The sequence below is a fragment of the Artibeus jamaicensis genome, unplaced genomic scaffold (genome assembly GCF_021234435.1).
Source record: "Artibeus jamaicensis isolate MK-2021 breed Jamaican fruit bat unplaced genomic scaffold, CSHL_Jam_final scaffold_833, whole genome shotgun sequence".
NCBI lineage: Eukaryota > Metazoa > Chordata > Mammalia > Chiroptera > Phyllostomidae > Artibeus > Artibeus jamaicensis.
The window spans coordinates 744,034-759,367 of NW_026522056.1; the positions used below are offsets into that span (position 1 = coordinate 744,034).

Below are 15,334 nucleotides of genomic sequence, written 5' to 3' on the forward strand. Positions count from 1 at the left end.
GTATGCTTCCCACAATACCTGGAACACAGTAATTATTCAGTATATTTAAGTAGCCACTTGAGAGAGGAAAAAATTCTAATTCAGGACACTCACCAAGCATGGCCAAGGTGTGCATGATCATAGACAGTTGGGCCACAGCTATACCTAGGAACGAAGTTAAAATCCATCATGTGAAACTGGTTTGCAAAAAAGACACCACTTTCTAGGATAAGATTATCATATAACCTTGTCTTTGTTTTTTTTTTTTTTTTTAAAGTAACCACTTCTGGGGAATGTACAGCCAGGAATCTATTACTTGACTCGCTAAATTCATATTAAAACCTTGTCAATTCACTGGGACTATACCAGCGTCTTCAGTGGTCCTTCCCATGTATTTTATTACTTACTAAGTGATTTCCACCCGAGAGCCCAACCCCACTTTCCACACAAAACGCTCAGTCCACAATCCTTCCCGCCCTACTTCCCCCAGCACAATCCCCGGGAGCTACCAGGAGGCGGCGTCCGCGCTGCCCACGATTAAGGAGTCCTTCCTCTGGGTGAGGCTGTTGTACACCTTGACGCCCGTATCGTGGCCTGCAGGCTGCAGCCAGTCCTGCCTGCGTGCCCCCGACACCGCCCGCCCTGGCCACAGCCCCGGCCCCAGGCCCAGCGAGGCCCGGAGAAGCGGAGTGGCCAGACGAGTCCGGAATACCCGCAGCATGACAGGCCCGCGAGCCTGGAGAAACTGGGGAACTCCGGCAGCCTGGGAAGTTCGCCACGCCCACCTCTAATAGGCCCAGCCCGGCCCAGCGCCACAGACCCTGGGAGCTATCGCTCACCGTAGGCTCCGCCCACCCCCGGAAGACGATCAGCACAGCCCCATCCACGCCGAAAGCTACCCGGCCAGGCCCCGCCCACCCTGAATGACGCCAGTTAGGGCCACCGCCACCCCGGAATTAGGACCTATCTCACTCCCGCTCCCCCACCCAGAAAAAGGACCCGGTACAGCCGCGCCCATCCTGGAAGTGGACTTGGTCCAGCCACGCCCACCCCGGAACAGCAGTAGGGAAGCGGCGGCTCCGCCTCCGTCAGGCCTGTTGGTGTCCTTCGAGAATGGGGGGGGGGGGGTCCTTCGGGGGGGGGGGGGGTCCTTCGGGGGGAGGGGAAGGGTCGGAGTCTGAGTCGGGAAGGGGTACCGGCGGGGGACAGAGTCGGATCCCCGGGCGGCAGGAAGGGGTACCACTCTCTCCCGCTCGAAGGAGGGCCACCCTCACATCATCTCAGGTAGGATGGGTGCCCACAAATGAATTCCCGCCGGGACAGGGGACGTCTCTGCGAGCCGGAGTTCTTTCTGCGGGGACCAGCCGAAGACTCCACGCGCGCTCCCGAAGCAGGTTTGTACCTCAGTAAAGGCACACACCCAAAGTATGTTTGCATCCCAACACACACTCTGCGGAGAAAAGACCAAAGGTAGGAAAGCACCCATTCATTAAGTACACGTGGTAGGAAATGTCTGTCTGCTTGGAATTCATTTTAAAGTTAAAAACATTCTGAATTGCGGTTTCAGTGGGGCTTTTATTTTTAGAGAGAGGGTAAGGAGGGAGGTAGGGAGCAGCGAAGCATCTGTCGTTTGCCTCTCGGACACCCCCAGCCAGAGACCTGGCCAGCAACCTAAACGTGTGCCCTGACCTGAATCGAACGGAATTGACCTTTCTGTTTGCAGGCCGGCGCTCAATCCGCTGAGCCACACCAGTCAGGGTTCAGTAGGATTTTCTAAAAGCGGGTTTATGCGAAGTTAGCTTCAAGATATCTCGACAAGAATGTCCCTAATATCTTGCAAAACAATGTTTCAAAACAAATCTTTGCTTTTGCCAACCTGAAAAGAGCACAGAGATTCATTCCTCTGATCTTTTTGGGGGTTGTTTTCTTAGTTTTTTGAAAGGCAAATGATTAAGTAGAGACAAACTAGTATGTTCCTAGAACACTTAATTTTTTTTTTTTTGAGATCTGTGGAGTCCAACTCTGCAATTCTGTTTGAAGCTGAACTGTAGTCTAATATAAACTATGTAATATGCATGAACTAAAATGTTACACCGTTGTTGAGAATTAGAGATGTCAACACCAATGCTTAGCAGTGCTCCCTGACTACTCAAAAGTTCTTCACTGCCTTCATACTTATCTTGATGTTATTTTGTATTTGTCTCTTGTTTGTATGTGCATATTTTGCTCCCTGAGTACTTTAGATTGTAAAGTTTTTTTTATCTCACACTGTACTCAGCACTAAATTCAGAAGAGTTGCTGAATTAATATCTGATGAAATCCACCTGTTGTGCATGCAGGTGGGAGGAAATTTGGGTGGAAAAATATCTGATAGAGGAGGCTCTAATCCAATTATTAGGTGTGCCAATGAAATAAGAAAATGGACAAAAGGCCTGATTGCAATCTGAGAACTTAACAGAATTCAAGGAAAAAGCTAGAAATTTTGAAAACATTTAATAACATTAAAGACCAAATCCTGCACATGAATCTGGATAGGTGCAGTGTTTGAAATGGCCAAAGAAATAATGATGTTTAAATTAGCAACGGTATCTTCTGTCATCAGAAAACCGGTCATGTAATGTGTTCATCCCTTGTCTTGCAGCAATTCTACCTTTTCTTAAGTCTTTTGGGAATCATCAAAGCAATGATAAATAGAACTCATTATTTAATGATTGTTAAAAATATGATTCCTTTTGCAGGTTGAATATTAAGGTAAAGTAAAAATGACCAAGAAGACTATATACCAAAAAAAGAGAATGTTATTAATCTGAAGTTACCCCTCCTAATCTAGTTCAGAACACAAAGCATATTGAAGTCAATGATTCCAAAACATGGTGAATGCCATTTCTTAGTCCTTAATGACAACAACAACAATAAAAAATGTGATTCTCGGTATTGTTTTCTTTTTTAGGCAAAATCTTGTAAATCCAGATTAGAAGAGATAAGGGCATTATAGGGCATTTCAAGTTTGAAATGAAAGTGTTGATTATTTAACCACCTCAAAACATAAATAATAGTATATTCATCTCTTATCTTTTAATCCCTTAGGTCTGAGTGTCTTTAGTTAATCTGGAAATATAACTTTAGGAAAAAAGATTTAATATCTATTTTTGCAGCATACTCCAAACAGCAAAACTGAAACAAAATTCTTCAATATATCTTCAAAATTAAGCATTTTCCCTTAGTGATATATTTCAAATACATAATCACAGTTCATTGTTTTAGCTATTGGTCTTCTAACCTTGTCCAGAAAACTGTGAAGTCATTGGTGTATATTTTAGTAACTTTAGCTAATAATAAAATATTTTCTACTTCTTACCCAAGGGGTAAATTAAATATCTTGTACAATGTAAGCTCCTATTCTCTATTCTCCACTGTGTCCCCAGGGCCTAGAACAGTAGCTAGAACTTGGTAGGCACTCATTAAATATTTCTTGTTGAATAAATAAGTCTTTGTATGTTAAGTGGCTGTAAAGTCCATGAAACATGAGAGGAATCATTATTCAGATAGCATGGTGATTTTTAGAAAAGATAACCTCATCCAAACTCCAGCTCAAGGTTGGATGGGGTACATGATTTCTAACCTTTAAATTCAGACAAACACTACTCATTCAAGAGCCAACGAATCAAGCATTGAAAAAAGAACCTACCTTTTTCTTGCTATTGTACTTTAAAACATGCTCTTATGTATAGTTTTTCTTATTCAACTTTGTGCTCTTTATACCATGTAACATCTCTAATTCCACATAATGTCATCATATTAGTCCTTTGTGCTGACCAGTGGCCAATAAACTTTGTTGTATGAAATGAAACTTTTCTTATGATGTGCTTTTTAACGGGGCCAAGTCTGGAAGACGTGAATCTAGAAGTAAAATATCAGTCATTTTCCCAAATATCAAAGTGAACATCCTCCTGATGTGGGTTGGATGAGGAGTGTTAAGTAAGAGCGAAGAACAAACCCATTTACATCAAAGAGTAAATATTATTCGTCGTTTGTCACTGTCGTAACGTTCCTATGTGAACAATCCATTTCGAATGTGAAAATAGCTCCATTTAGTCTCAGTTGTTGCAGTGATATCTGTATCACAAGATGCCCTGCGGATTGCTGAGAAGATCACCACTGCGGATAATAATGTTTTTATAAAAATTGGATTGGCCCGAAATATAACTGGGTTACATACAGCAATTTAAAATTCCCAAAAGGTCTTGTCACATTGTTTGGTCGCAAACACCCCGAATCTCAATACCAGAACTGTGTCCGTTAGAACTGCAATGTAATCATTTTGTCTACATGGTGTGCCCTATATGGCAATAGAGCAGACCCGGAGTTAAGAGTGAAACACTCTGAATTAGTAAAGGGAAGGAAACAGAGCATTGCCCTGGCACGGAGTTAACAGACATCCCAAGGTTGTGGGGGAGGGTGGTCAAGCTAATTTACAGCGGGACAGAAAACGAAAAGACAACCCGCCCACCTTGGGGAAAGACAGAACGCGCAGACTGCAGAGGAAAGCAGGAGGGAAGCAGAGCCAGAACCGAGCGGACAAAGGTGGAGTGGCCACGCCCACAAGGCGGGGTGTCTGATGGAGAGGGCGGGCCTTTACGCGGACCTGTCGTCCAGGCAACGGGATCCTCTGTGCGGGTACTTTTAAGAAAGCTCCAAATCCAGGAGTTTGTAGTGTGGAGAACAGTCATTGGGGAAGAGAAGGGCTGAGACAACACAGAGAGAGACCCCAGCGTCCCGGCGACCGGACACCTGCTCTGCCCAGGTTTAGGTGGTCTTCCAAGTGAGGGAGCAGAGTTTGAAAGCAGATTCCAGAGCACAGGAGGATAGGGATCGAGGTTGCCCACCCTCTCCCGGAGCCTGGGCCCGGAAGCAGCTCCCCTCGCCGGCCCCTTTGTCTCCTAGCCGCCCGGCGCTGGGCTCCGCTGAGTACACAAAGGGAGGGTGTTGAGAACCGCGCAAGCGCGCGAGGCGCCGAGATTGCCGGGAGTGGTGGTCCCGCAGCCGAATGGTAGGTGTCCCGCGCGAGCCAGCGGCCGCCCAGGCCATACAAATGCGCAGGAGCCACCACTTCCGCCCTGCTCGGGGCCTCTGTCCCCACCCCTCCGCAGGACGCGGGTTTGTAGTACTGTATAGTAGTTAAGAGCCCTAGAGGAGTTATTCCACCTTGTCCCTCCTTCTCTTCATATTGATTGGGCCAATGAGGTAATGACCGCAGTGGACTGGCTCCTGGGGTTGCCAGTCTGTCCCGAGAGGTACTTATATCCCCGTTGCGCGGTAGGCGCTGGAGATTTGAGGGGCTGAACGGGAAGAGGGGTTAGGTTTTCTGGGCATGCAACGATCTTGAGGCAGCGGCAGCAGCAAGGTCGGCTCTGTCTCGGTCTTGGGCGGGTCTTGTTGTCACCCCGCGTCCCCGGCGGGCATGCAGCGGCGCCGGACTTGTTCTGCCTCCAAGTACGAAACTCACAGTAAAGTTTGTGCCTGGCCTGTCGCCCTCTATCCCCGCGACCCCCACCCCCGCAAAAGTGACAGACAAAGCCACACCCCCACGCGGCCTGGCCGGTGAGGGGCGTGAATGCGGCGGGGGCGGGGCCCGCGGGGAGGGGGCAGTGGGGGGTGGCGGGGCGCATGCGCCGTACGGGGGGCCGAATGTTTCCCAAGTGTTTGAAACTGGTATTTGGGTTTTCCACGTTGGACAAGTGCGGCGCGGCGGGCAGCGCGCGCCCCTTCCCGCGCTCGCTCGGCCCAGCCCCGGCCCCTCTGCCGGGGTGCGCGCCCGCACGCCCGCCCGCGCCCGCCCCGCGCCCGAGGCCGCCGAGCGCTGGCCCGGCACACCCGCGCCGGGTCCCCGGGCCCAGGCGGCGCGGCTCGCAGATGTAGCGGCGCGGGGCCGGCAGGAGGGGGGGGCGCCGGCGGGCGGGAGGTTTGCATTTTGCAGGGCTGGGCTCCGAGGGGGCGGGGGCTGGAGGAAGCGGAAAGCCGCGCCGAGTCGCCGGGGACCTCGGTGAACCATGTTGAGCCCTGCCAACGGGGAGCAGATCCACCTGGTGAACTATGTGGAAGACTACCTGGACTCCATCGAGTCTCTGCCTTTCGACCTGCAGAGAAACGTCTCGCTGATGCGGGAGATCGACGCGAAATACCAAGGTACGGCGGGATGCATGGGCGGGGGCGGCCGCTCCATCCCCGCGGGTCGCGGCTCGCGGCTCGCCGCGGGGCCGCGGGCGGTCCTGGCCCCTTCCCGGGGAGCCGTGGGCCCGCGGCGGTGTCCCTGGCCGGGCAGAAACAAAAGGTCTGGAGCGCCTTTGATTCGTCAAGGTCCTTCTGTGCGGAGCCGGGACACGGAGGAGGAAGGAGAAAAGAGAGGTCTCAATGCCAGGCTGCGCGAGCAAAGCGCTCTTTGTAGTGAAGTGACGAGGCGGGGTGTTGCGGGGGAGGGGGCTCAGGGGCGCAGGCTACAGCGCGGAAGGAGGAATATGCCGCTTTCGCTAGGGCTGAGGGGCTCAGGGACGGGAATACGCGCAGTTCTGCTGGGAGGGCGCTGCAGGCGAGGGGTCCCCTGGCCCTGCTGGCTATCCCCAGAGCCACATACATCCAGTCCCGAATTTGAGTGTTATATAAAGTCCAGGGTCCGTACTATGCGCGGTGTAGCCCCGGTCGCCCCCGCCCAGCCCCCCAGCTCTCCCGCGGTGCTGGACACCGAGTCGGGGACTACATGGCTTGGTGTAGTTTGCGGAGGCCCTGGGCTTTATTCCGTGCGTACAGTGGGGAGGGGAAAAGAGGGGAGGATGTGGCGAGGAAGTCGCCCATCTGTGCTGCGCTCGGGGGGCGCGTGCAAAGACCAGGGGTTGGAGAAGAACATGGCTGGGAGAGGACCTGTGGGTCGTTGTCTGCAGCCCCTGCTGCCCAGGGTCCGGGAGAGAAGCGAGGGTTCATGTCCGCTGGGAATTGTTGGCTGTTGGGGAAACTTTCCTGCCAGGTCAGGCACGGCTTTGGGGGCTCTGTTTGGAACGTAGGTCGTCACTCCGAGTTTACTAATGTTTACAGGGCTGCGCAGCAGGGAAACAGGAGTGGGGGGGGGGAGGCGGAAAGCCATAGCTTTCAGTGAATCACACAGAAACCCCCTCTCGACGAGGCGCCCCTGCGCGCTCTATCAGACACTCGGTTTCGCAGCGTTATTTATAAGAAGCTTATTAGCATATTGCGAACCTCCCGCTTTAGCCTTCTCACGATTGGCTGTGGCGTCCCCATGGAATGTCCTTATCAGTCCGCTGCTTAGCTATTGGTTGCTGGGCCGGATGAGGGCGGGCCTTGCACTGTGACTGGCACGGGTCTCTGTTTCCGCGGCCTTCTTTTTTCTCTTTTGTAGAGGGGCGGGGAGGAGGGAGGAGGTCGAGTTGATTTGAATGTCTTCGGGTCGCCTGGCTTCTGGCCTTGGATTGGCTATTGACGCTGCGGGGTGGGCCGTGTTCCCCTGCCCTACTCTGAGATTGGATCCCCTTCTGGCCTCCGCCCTCCGGCCTGGAGACCCTCATAGGCTGCAGTTGCCTGGGCGGGGCGCGTCCTCGCTGGCCTCCTCCCCATTGGCCGGATTCCCGGCCCCGCCCCCTATCCTCAGGGACCCGAGCCTGGCCACTTCCGGCCGTGGAGCTATGGCGGCCCTTGGTAGTCGAAGGCGAGATTTCTTAGTCCTTCTGTTGGCTGTACAGAGGACTCACCTCAGGCGTCCCGCTCCGGCCCCAGGGAACCGCGGGAAAGGCCAGCGGCTGCGAGGAACGAGGGAAGCGTGAGTGACCCGTTTGGAAGGGGGGGGCTCTTGTTGGTGGACCGTGCCCTTATTGGCTGGGGTAGTGTAATCATTGGAGATCAGGGGTATTTAAAAGATTCACAGCCTTTGTAGAATCCGTGGTACTGTTAATTAGCATTTTCCTAGATGACCAAAAAAAAAAAGGATTACCTTTAAATGTTTCTAACATTCACGCCTGTATACCCCTTAAAGTTACTTCCTTCCTTTATGGCTCTTTGGCTGTTCAGTTAATACACAGTGCGGTGCTTATTTGACTCCTGTGGAGCACATACTGAAGCCAGTGCTATTGAGTGAGCTCTAAAGTCTAATCATTCTTCATGAGAACAGTCATAATTTACTCGTTTGGGATTTAATATAAATGTTAAGGTATGCAGTCTAGTTCTTAAAAATTAAGTTTTTACTTCATGTTGCAAGTCGAACAGTTAATTTTTATTCTATAGTATGCATCAGTTGGAGGTTAATTCATAATGATGGATTATAATTAATTCAACTTTAAATGGTATTTTAAAAATTATTTCTTAGTTATTTTTTGTGTTACTTTTTAAATACCCACTCACCTATCCACCATGGAAGTCGCCTTCATAAAGAACTTAAGTGCAAATGTATGCAAAATTAAAGTACATTATGGATCATTGGAAAGATCAAATTTGCTGCGATGTCTTTTAATCCTTAAATTTCCCCTCATTGTACCATTGCTTTCCTACAGTAATGTTGCTGTGGAGCATTTCTAGAGGAAATGGTCTGCAGCAGTTTGAGCTGATGGGGTTTGAAGAAGTGAGTGTCTTGGCAAGATGCCTCCCTAGCTAGTGCTGGTGTTCCTCTTTAACAGACATTTGTACTTAAAGTGGCTTTGTTTAAATAGAGTGCTTTGCCCAGGGCATCCAAGAAATAGATGCCGTTATGAAGGTAACAGAATTACTTCTTGATAATTTTGTGATGTTTGTTTATTTCCCACAAGTGAGAATCCACATGGATATGAGCTTGCTTGTGATATAAAAGAAGCCATACTTATTAAATTTAAAATTAGCCATATGGTAGAATTGTTCTCTTCTCTGAAATGCTAAAAGTGTTGCTAGAAATTTGGTTACTTATTAAACCAAATGACAGTTTTGTAATGTGCAATTCCCTTTATTTTTAAGGGAGCCCTGACTGGGTAGTTCATTTGATTAGCATCATCCCAATATGCCAAGGTTGAGGGTTCCATCTTGAGTCAGGGCACATAAAAGAAGCAACTAAAGAATGGATAAGTAGGTGGAACAGCAAACTGATGTTTCCGTTTCTCTCTCTCAAATAAATTTTTAAAATAAACATTACTGAGCATTTCTAAACATTTGGGTTTAAAAAATGAATGGCAGAAACTTATTTTAACATCTGTTAAACAGAACTTGGTTGAGAACAGCTGTTTATTTTCAGGATTAATTAAGATGCTGTAGGACCGGGGCACTCCTTTCTGATAGGAAATTACACATTGTTGTAGGAAGTATCTTCAGAGCTATCTTTAGGTTAAGAATGTAGCCTGGAAAATAATACTTACCATTTACCTAAGCTCCAGTGTTGGCCTAAGTTTGTATGTTTACTTTAGTTTTAGATTTATGCCTTATAACTGTTTGGAAATAAGATCTGGGTGATAGCCACATGTTATGCGTTTTCTTCTGATATCCCCATATTTAACTTCCTAGTTTGAAAGTAGAATTGCCTTATTTTGAAAGATTGCAAAAGGTTTACAAGAGAAAAGTCTGCTACTATTTCATGGTACTATTAGGGGGAAATAACTCTAGAAATTTGTACCTGTGTATTTAAGCTTTTGGCAAGAATGTTTATTTTCCTTATTTCAATCAGATTTTTTTAACAACTTTATTCATTATCTTTTTGAGAAATTGCCTAATTTGCAAAATTACATTTCATATTCACACACACTGCCTTCCTACCTTTCTAAGAAGATTTCAATTTAGTATTGAGGATTTCAAATATATTTTTGATGTTTTACAGTCTGTAGATATGTTACTGTTTTAAGCAGTAAATGCAAAAGCAAAATCTGCCACCTTTGTTTTAAAGCAAGGTTGGATTGTGTGGCTTATTGTGACAACCTTTATTATTTTCAGTAATACAGAGGAATAAAATGCTAGGGTGAAAATGATGTGATTAATAAATTGAGTCTCTAGGACATATATACAGTCTATAATAGGGTATTATAGACATCAGTACATTAAAGTAAAATGAATAAGGGCCTTTACATTATTAGAAAACTATTTGAATAAAAACAATAGCAATAGAGGACATCATTAATTTTATTGAAAATAAAAATTTGGGACCCAGTGCTTCATCTAAATTTGATCTTTTCTCCTAATTGTCCATCGTAGGAATATTACTCACACTTCTGAATGTACACAACCCCTTGGGGAGCTTTCAGTAGCACTTTGCTAAATGAGAACTGTGTTGGCATTTGTATTTAGTTCCGAGGACTTTTTTCTACAGGAAAAAAAAAGCCTGCTAGGAAGGCATACAAGGTATAAGCTTTTCATATTAGGAAACTTTGCATTGGTCATTTCTCTCCTTTGTAATTACTTTTTCATAGACCAGAGAATTAAATAAAAGGCTTGGTAGTATTTATAGTGTGGGTATAATGCTCATTTTTCCCTTTGCAGAAATCCTGAAGGAACTGGATGACTATTATGAGAAGTTTAAACGGGAGACGGATGGCACCCAAAAGAGGAGAATGTTGCACTGCATTCAGAGAGCCCTGATTCGGAGCCAGGAGCTGGGCGATGAGAAGATTCAGATTGTGAGTCAGATGGTAGAGCTGGTGGAGAACCGGACCAGGCAGGTAGACAGTCACGTGGAACTCTTTGAGGCACACCAAGAAGTCAATGACACCACTGGCCACAGTGGCAAAGCCGGCCAGGATAAGTCCAAGAATGAGACAATCACACAGGCAGAAAAGCCCAATAACAAGAGGTCTCGGCGGCAGCGCAACAATGAGAATCGGGAGAATGCGGCTAATAATCATGACCATGATGACATCACCTCAGGAACGCCTAAGGAGAAGAAAGCAAAGGCCTCCAAGAAGAAGAAACGCTCCAAGGCCAAAGCAGAGAGGGAAGCATCCCCTGCAGACCTTCCCATCGACCCAAATGAGCCCACGTACTGTCTGTGCAATCAGGTCTCCTATGGAGAAATGATCGGCTGTGACAACGACGAGTGCCCCATCGAATGGTTCCACTTCTCCTGTGTAGGACTGAATCATAAACCAAAGGGCAAGTGGTACTGTCCCAAATGTCGAGGGGAGAATGAGAAAACCATGGACAAAGCCCTGGAAAAATCCAAAAAGGAGAGGGCTTATAACAGGTAGTTGGTGGACCTTGCTGAGTAGTGAGGAGGACTAAGCCAGTGTATTTATTACATTGCCACCTTTGGTGAGGTGCAAGGACTGTACAATGTATATTTTTAAAGAATGTTAGAAAAGGAACCATTCCTTTTGTAGGGATGGCAGTGATTCTCTTTGCCTTTTGTTTTCATTGGTACACTTGTGTAACAAGAAAGTGGTCTGTGGATCAGCATTTTAGAAACTACAAATATAGGTTTGAATTAAACATTCAAGCGAGTGAGTAGTCTCTGACTGATTTTTGGGGTGGGGGGGATTGGGAAAGTTGACCTGGTAGCATCCTAACATGTTAAATGTGGAAAGAAATTCATTTACCTACTGTTATTTTAATAAAAAGAATGTTATTATTTCATGAACAATTTTTTTAAAAACTAGCCAACCAAGTTGCTAAATCTTGCTTTAATAATGTATAGCCATATAACAATTTAAGTTTGAAAATTATTTTTGATAAAGGTAAATGGTTAAATTTTACATGGTGTCCTGTTCCCTAGATGGCCATTTTTAAATGACTGTGTACATTTTTTAATAACCAAACAAATGGTCTAGTCATGGAATCAAATTCGTGCTTTTGCTGTCACCCATCCTAGTATAGTGCACTTACTTTATGTAAAGTATAAAAATGTACATTTCTAAGTGAACTTGCACTTGCTGCATTATAATCAGAAGTGCAGCCAGATGCCATTGTGAAACCAAGGTGTTTCCTGCTGTGCAGATGTGACATCAAGAAATAAATGAAACTTAGCCAGTTCTTCTAGCAGTATATTTAATTTCAATATAAGTGATTTTTAAATTTTTCTCTCTGCAAAGTATGTACACTAGCAGTTTAGACAAAGCCTTAAGCAAAATTTGGTGTTATTGTTCTCAGTAGTGAAACAGAAGTCACCTAATTATCAGCAAGTAAATGTCAAAACACAATATATATTTAGACCAAGGGTTGGAAAATTATTGCCCACAGGCCGAATCCAGCCCTGCACCTGTTTTTGTATGGCCCGTGAGCCAAGAATGATCTTTACATTGTTTAAATCAAGACTCCTATTTTGTGACATACGAAAATTATATGGAATTCAAATTTTAGTGTCCATAAATAAAGTTTTATTGTCACACAGTCATGCTCATCCACTATTTTTGTACAGTGGCCGAGTTAAGTGGTTGTGACTGAGAGACTGTATTAGCCACAAAGCTGAAATTACTTATTTTTTTATCATAAGTTTGCTGACCTGATTTAAACTAACTTCTTGCATGATAAACTGTTCTTAACTGCCCACATATTAAAAGGGTCAACAGAATTTCTGTTTCTAAGGGATATATGATTTACTTTAGCCATATATTACAGTTTATTTTACATCCTCTGTGAAGCCGCTACAAGGAAGAACTGTAGCATCTAAGGATCTGTGTGGCATTGTAAGTAAAACAATAAGTTGTTTTTTGATTGTTTACTTCATTTGATAGAAATTATTGAGACCTTTATTTGTGCCAGAGTTAATTAAGTCTCTGTTTTACAGTGAATTTCCATTTTTGGAGGTTATTTGGTAGAGAAATGTAAATTATACTTGATCACATAAATTAAAATGTGAACTTTTTGCATATCAATACCTTCAAATAGGCATTTACTTTCCAGCAAAACTCCAAAACATTTGAGAATCTTGTGTTGAAATTTGGTAAGATTTAGCTAGGTAAACAATAAATAAACAGTTTACTATATGAAATAAGTTTAACTAAAACACTTGATAATACTTAATGACAAAAGTAGTTTATTTTTTAATTTTATTGTTCAATTACAGTTGTCTGCATTTCCCCCCACCACTCCCTGCCAAAAGTAGTTTAAAAGAGTCTTTGCTTATATAAAATTCTATTTAGTTTACTTGTTTTAATTAGCATTAATAATGAAAATTAAGTGATGGAAGTAAAGATTAAATAGAACACAGTTGCTGATCCCAGATTTCTTTATATTCAGCTGTAGACAGCTGTAGTCGAGACAAATATTTGTGTGCATCTTTGTGCCTTTGGGGATTGATGTTCCGTAAATTTGCTTAATTCTTGATCCATGGATGTTCACTTTTAGGACCCCTATTTCATGTAGGGAAGTTCTGAGAAAAATGAGGTTAAGTGAGTGACACTGGGATGATGTTAAGCAAATGCTGGGTGTTTTTTTCCCTCCCTTTAGTGAAGTTTCCAGTAGGGACAACTGGTGAGGCATTTTTTTCTTGGAAAAATGTGGAACATTATAGAGGAAGATTTTGTTGGATTTGGCAGTATTTTAAGTCACTTTTAATTCCTGTGGACGTGGAAAATACAATCACAGATAAGTACTTGGTGTATCATGATTTAGGCTTTAAACATGATTAAATACTATAGGAAGACCCAGGTAACCCTGTGATGAAAATGGGTTTGAATTATTTTTGAAAATAGATTAGTTAGAAGCTATCTAATGTAGAATAGTTGCTTATTTTTTTTAGTTGAAGTACAACTGGCATATAACATTTTATTTCAGGTGTACAACATAATTGTATACATTTTGACATGATCACAAGCCTAGTTAACATTTGTTATATTAAGTTACAATTTTTTTTAAATTTTGTGATGAAGACTTTGAAGATTTAATCTTTTAGCAACTATAAAATATACATTATTACTAACTATAGTCATTATTGCTATATATTATATCCCCTTATAACTGAAAGTTTGTACCTACCTTACGACCTTTGCCCTTTTGCCCATTGCATCCCTGCCTTTGACAACCACCACTTCCAGTTCCTTACATATTTAATAACCAAGTTATTTTAGTTCAGATGGGGTCTAAAATGTTTTCGTTAGAATGGAATACTTCATTTTAAACTGGGATGAGGAAATTTGGTTCATTCAATTAACTGTCATGTATGGAGTAGCCATGGCCGGCGTTACTGGTGCAGCAGGTGCAGAGGAGGGTGTACTCGGTACCAAGAAGGAATACTGACTGCAGTAGCAGGACCCATCAGAGACACGTCTTCTAGGGACTTGGACATCGCGGTGTAGTCGTCTCAGTAACCAAGACTATCAGTGGTTACAAATTATGAAGTAATAAAGTATCAAGGTAAAAGCCATTTTATTAGTAGTATACTTATTGTTAGACTAGGTACTTAAAATAACCTTTTGTATCATACAGTGTTTCAGGTGAAATGTATTAGGATATTAAACCTTTTCATTAGGCAAAATTACTAACTTTTTGTCTATGTACTTTTGAAGACAAAATGTGCTTTTGCAGGAGACTGAGCTTTTCTCCATTGTTCCAGCTGAAGTAATTGATAAGTCTTTGTAATCACTGGCATGTATAGAAAAAGATTTTAGGACATTCTCTGTCTCCCTCTATCTAGGCTTTAGCTTATAATCCATTCCTGTTTAATTTTGGGGTCCACGTTGTGGTAGATGGTTTGGGAGGTAGACTTTTGGGTGTGTTTAATCTGGAGAAATTGCTGTTTAATTACTGCCTGCACTCACACCTCACCACCCTCATGCTACATGTATAGAGGGCTTAGGAAGGTAGAAAGGTGTGTTGTGAATCAAGATAGCCTTTGAGGTCTTTATGAGGGAGGGCTTTGTTTTAGAATGCTCATTTTAACTATTCAGTTTTCCCAACAAACTTCCGTGTGCTATGTCCTCTCCCCCCAAAAAAGATGACAACAGATACATAGTTTTCACTGGAATTGAAAAAAAAACAAAAAAAACCACAACCTTGGGTCACTTCTCTTGCCTCAAAACTTTGTATTACCTGATTTTGTTCATAAAGGTAGGATTGATAATTTCTCATTTAAAATCCCTACTTTAAAAAGTCGCTGCAAACAATAACAGGTTAAATTTTTTTCATACTCACCTGAGAATATGCTTGTTGATTTTAGAAAGAGGGGAAGGGAGGGAGAGAGAGAGAGAGAGACATAAATCAGTAGCCCCTCTTATGTGCCCCAGCCGGACAGAACCAAACCGGCAGCCTAGGCATGTGACCTGCCCAGAATTGAACCCATGACCTTTCCTTGTATGGGGAGGTTGCTCTAACCAACTGAGCCATACCAGCCAGGGTAACAGGTTAAATCTTGATTTGTGCCATTCAGTGCTTTGTTAAACCAGAGTTTTTCTATTAAGAAAATGCTTACAGT

The 15,334-nt window shown here is 44.3% G+C and overlaps 2 protein-coding genes across 5 annotated transcripts in view; one reads left to right on the forward strand and one right to left on the reverse strand.

Annotated features, from left to right (window-relative positions):
* Positions 1 to 820, reverse strand: part of CARS2 (cysteinyl-tRNA synthetase 2, mitochondrial) — a 47,363-nt gene extending 46,543 nt beyond the window's left edge. The window contains exons 1-2 of one of the 2 annotated variants that reach the window (XM_037137677.2): positions 489 to 813; positions 94 to 144 (exon numbers count right to left, since the gene is read on the reverse strand). In XM_037137677.2, coding sequence (XP_036993572.2) covers positions 94 to 144; positions 489 to 700 — 263 coding nt within the window. In that variant the 5' untranslated portion in view covers positions 701 to 813. Of the gene's footprint in view, positions 1 to 93; positions 145 to 488 lie in introns of both variants that reach the window. The other variant, XM_053659889.1, reaches the window with a different exon arrangement.
* Positions 821 to 5,670: 4,850 nt separating this feature from the next.
* Positions 5,671 to 11,427, forward strand: ING1 (inhibitor of growth family member 1). 3 transcript variants are annotated; one of them, XM_037137674.2, is made up of 2 exons: positions 5,671 to 6,165; positions 10,471 to 11,427. In XM_037137674.2, the coding sequence occupies exons 1-2, from the start codon at positions 6,030 to 6,032 to the stop codon at positions 11,172 to 11,174; spliced, it is 840 nt and encodes a 279-aa protein (XP_036993569.1). In that variant the 5' UTR covers positions 5,671 to 6,029; the 3' UTR covers positions 11,175 to 11,427. The 3 variants fall into 3 exon arrangements, with proteins under 3 accessions (XP_036993569.1, XP_036993570.1, XP_036993571.1); XM_037137675.2 differs by lacking the exon at positions 5,671 to 6,165 and adding an exon at positions 7,636 to 7,804; XM_037137676.2 differs by lacking the exon at positions 5,671 to 6,165 and adding an exon at positions 8,370 to 8,599.
* The last annotated feature ends 3,907 nt before the right edge of the window (positions 11,428 to 15,334 follow it).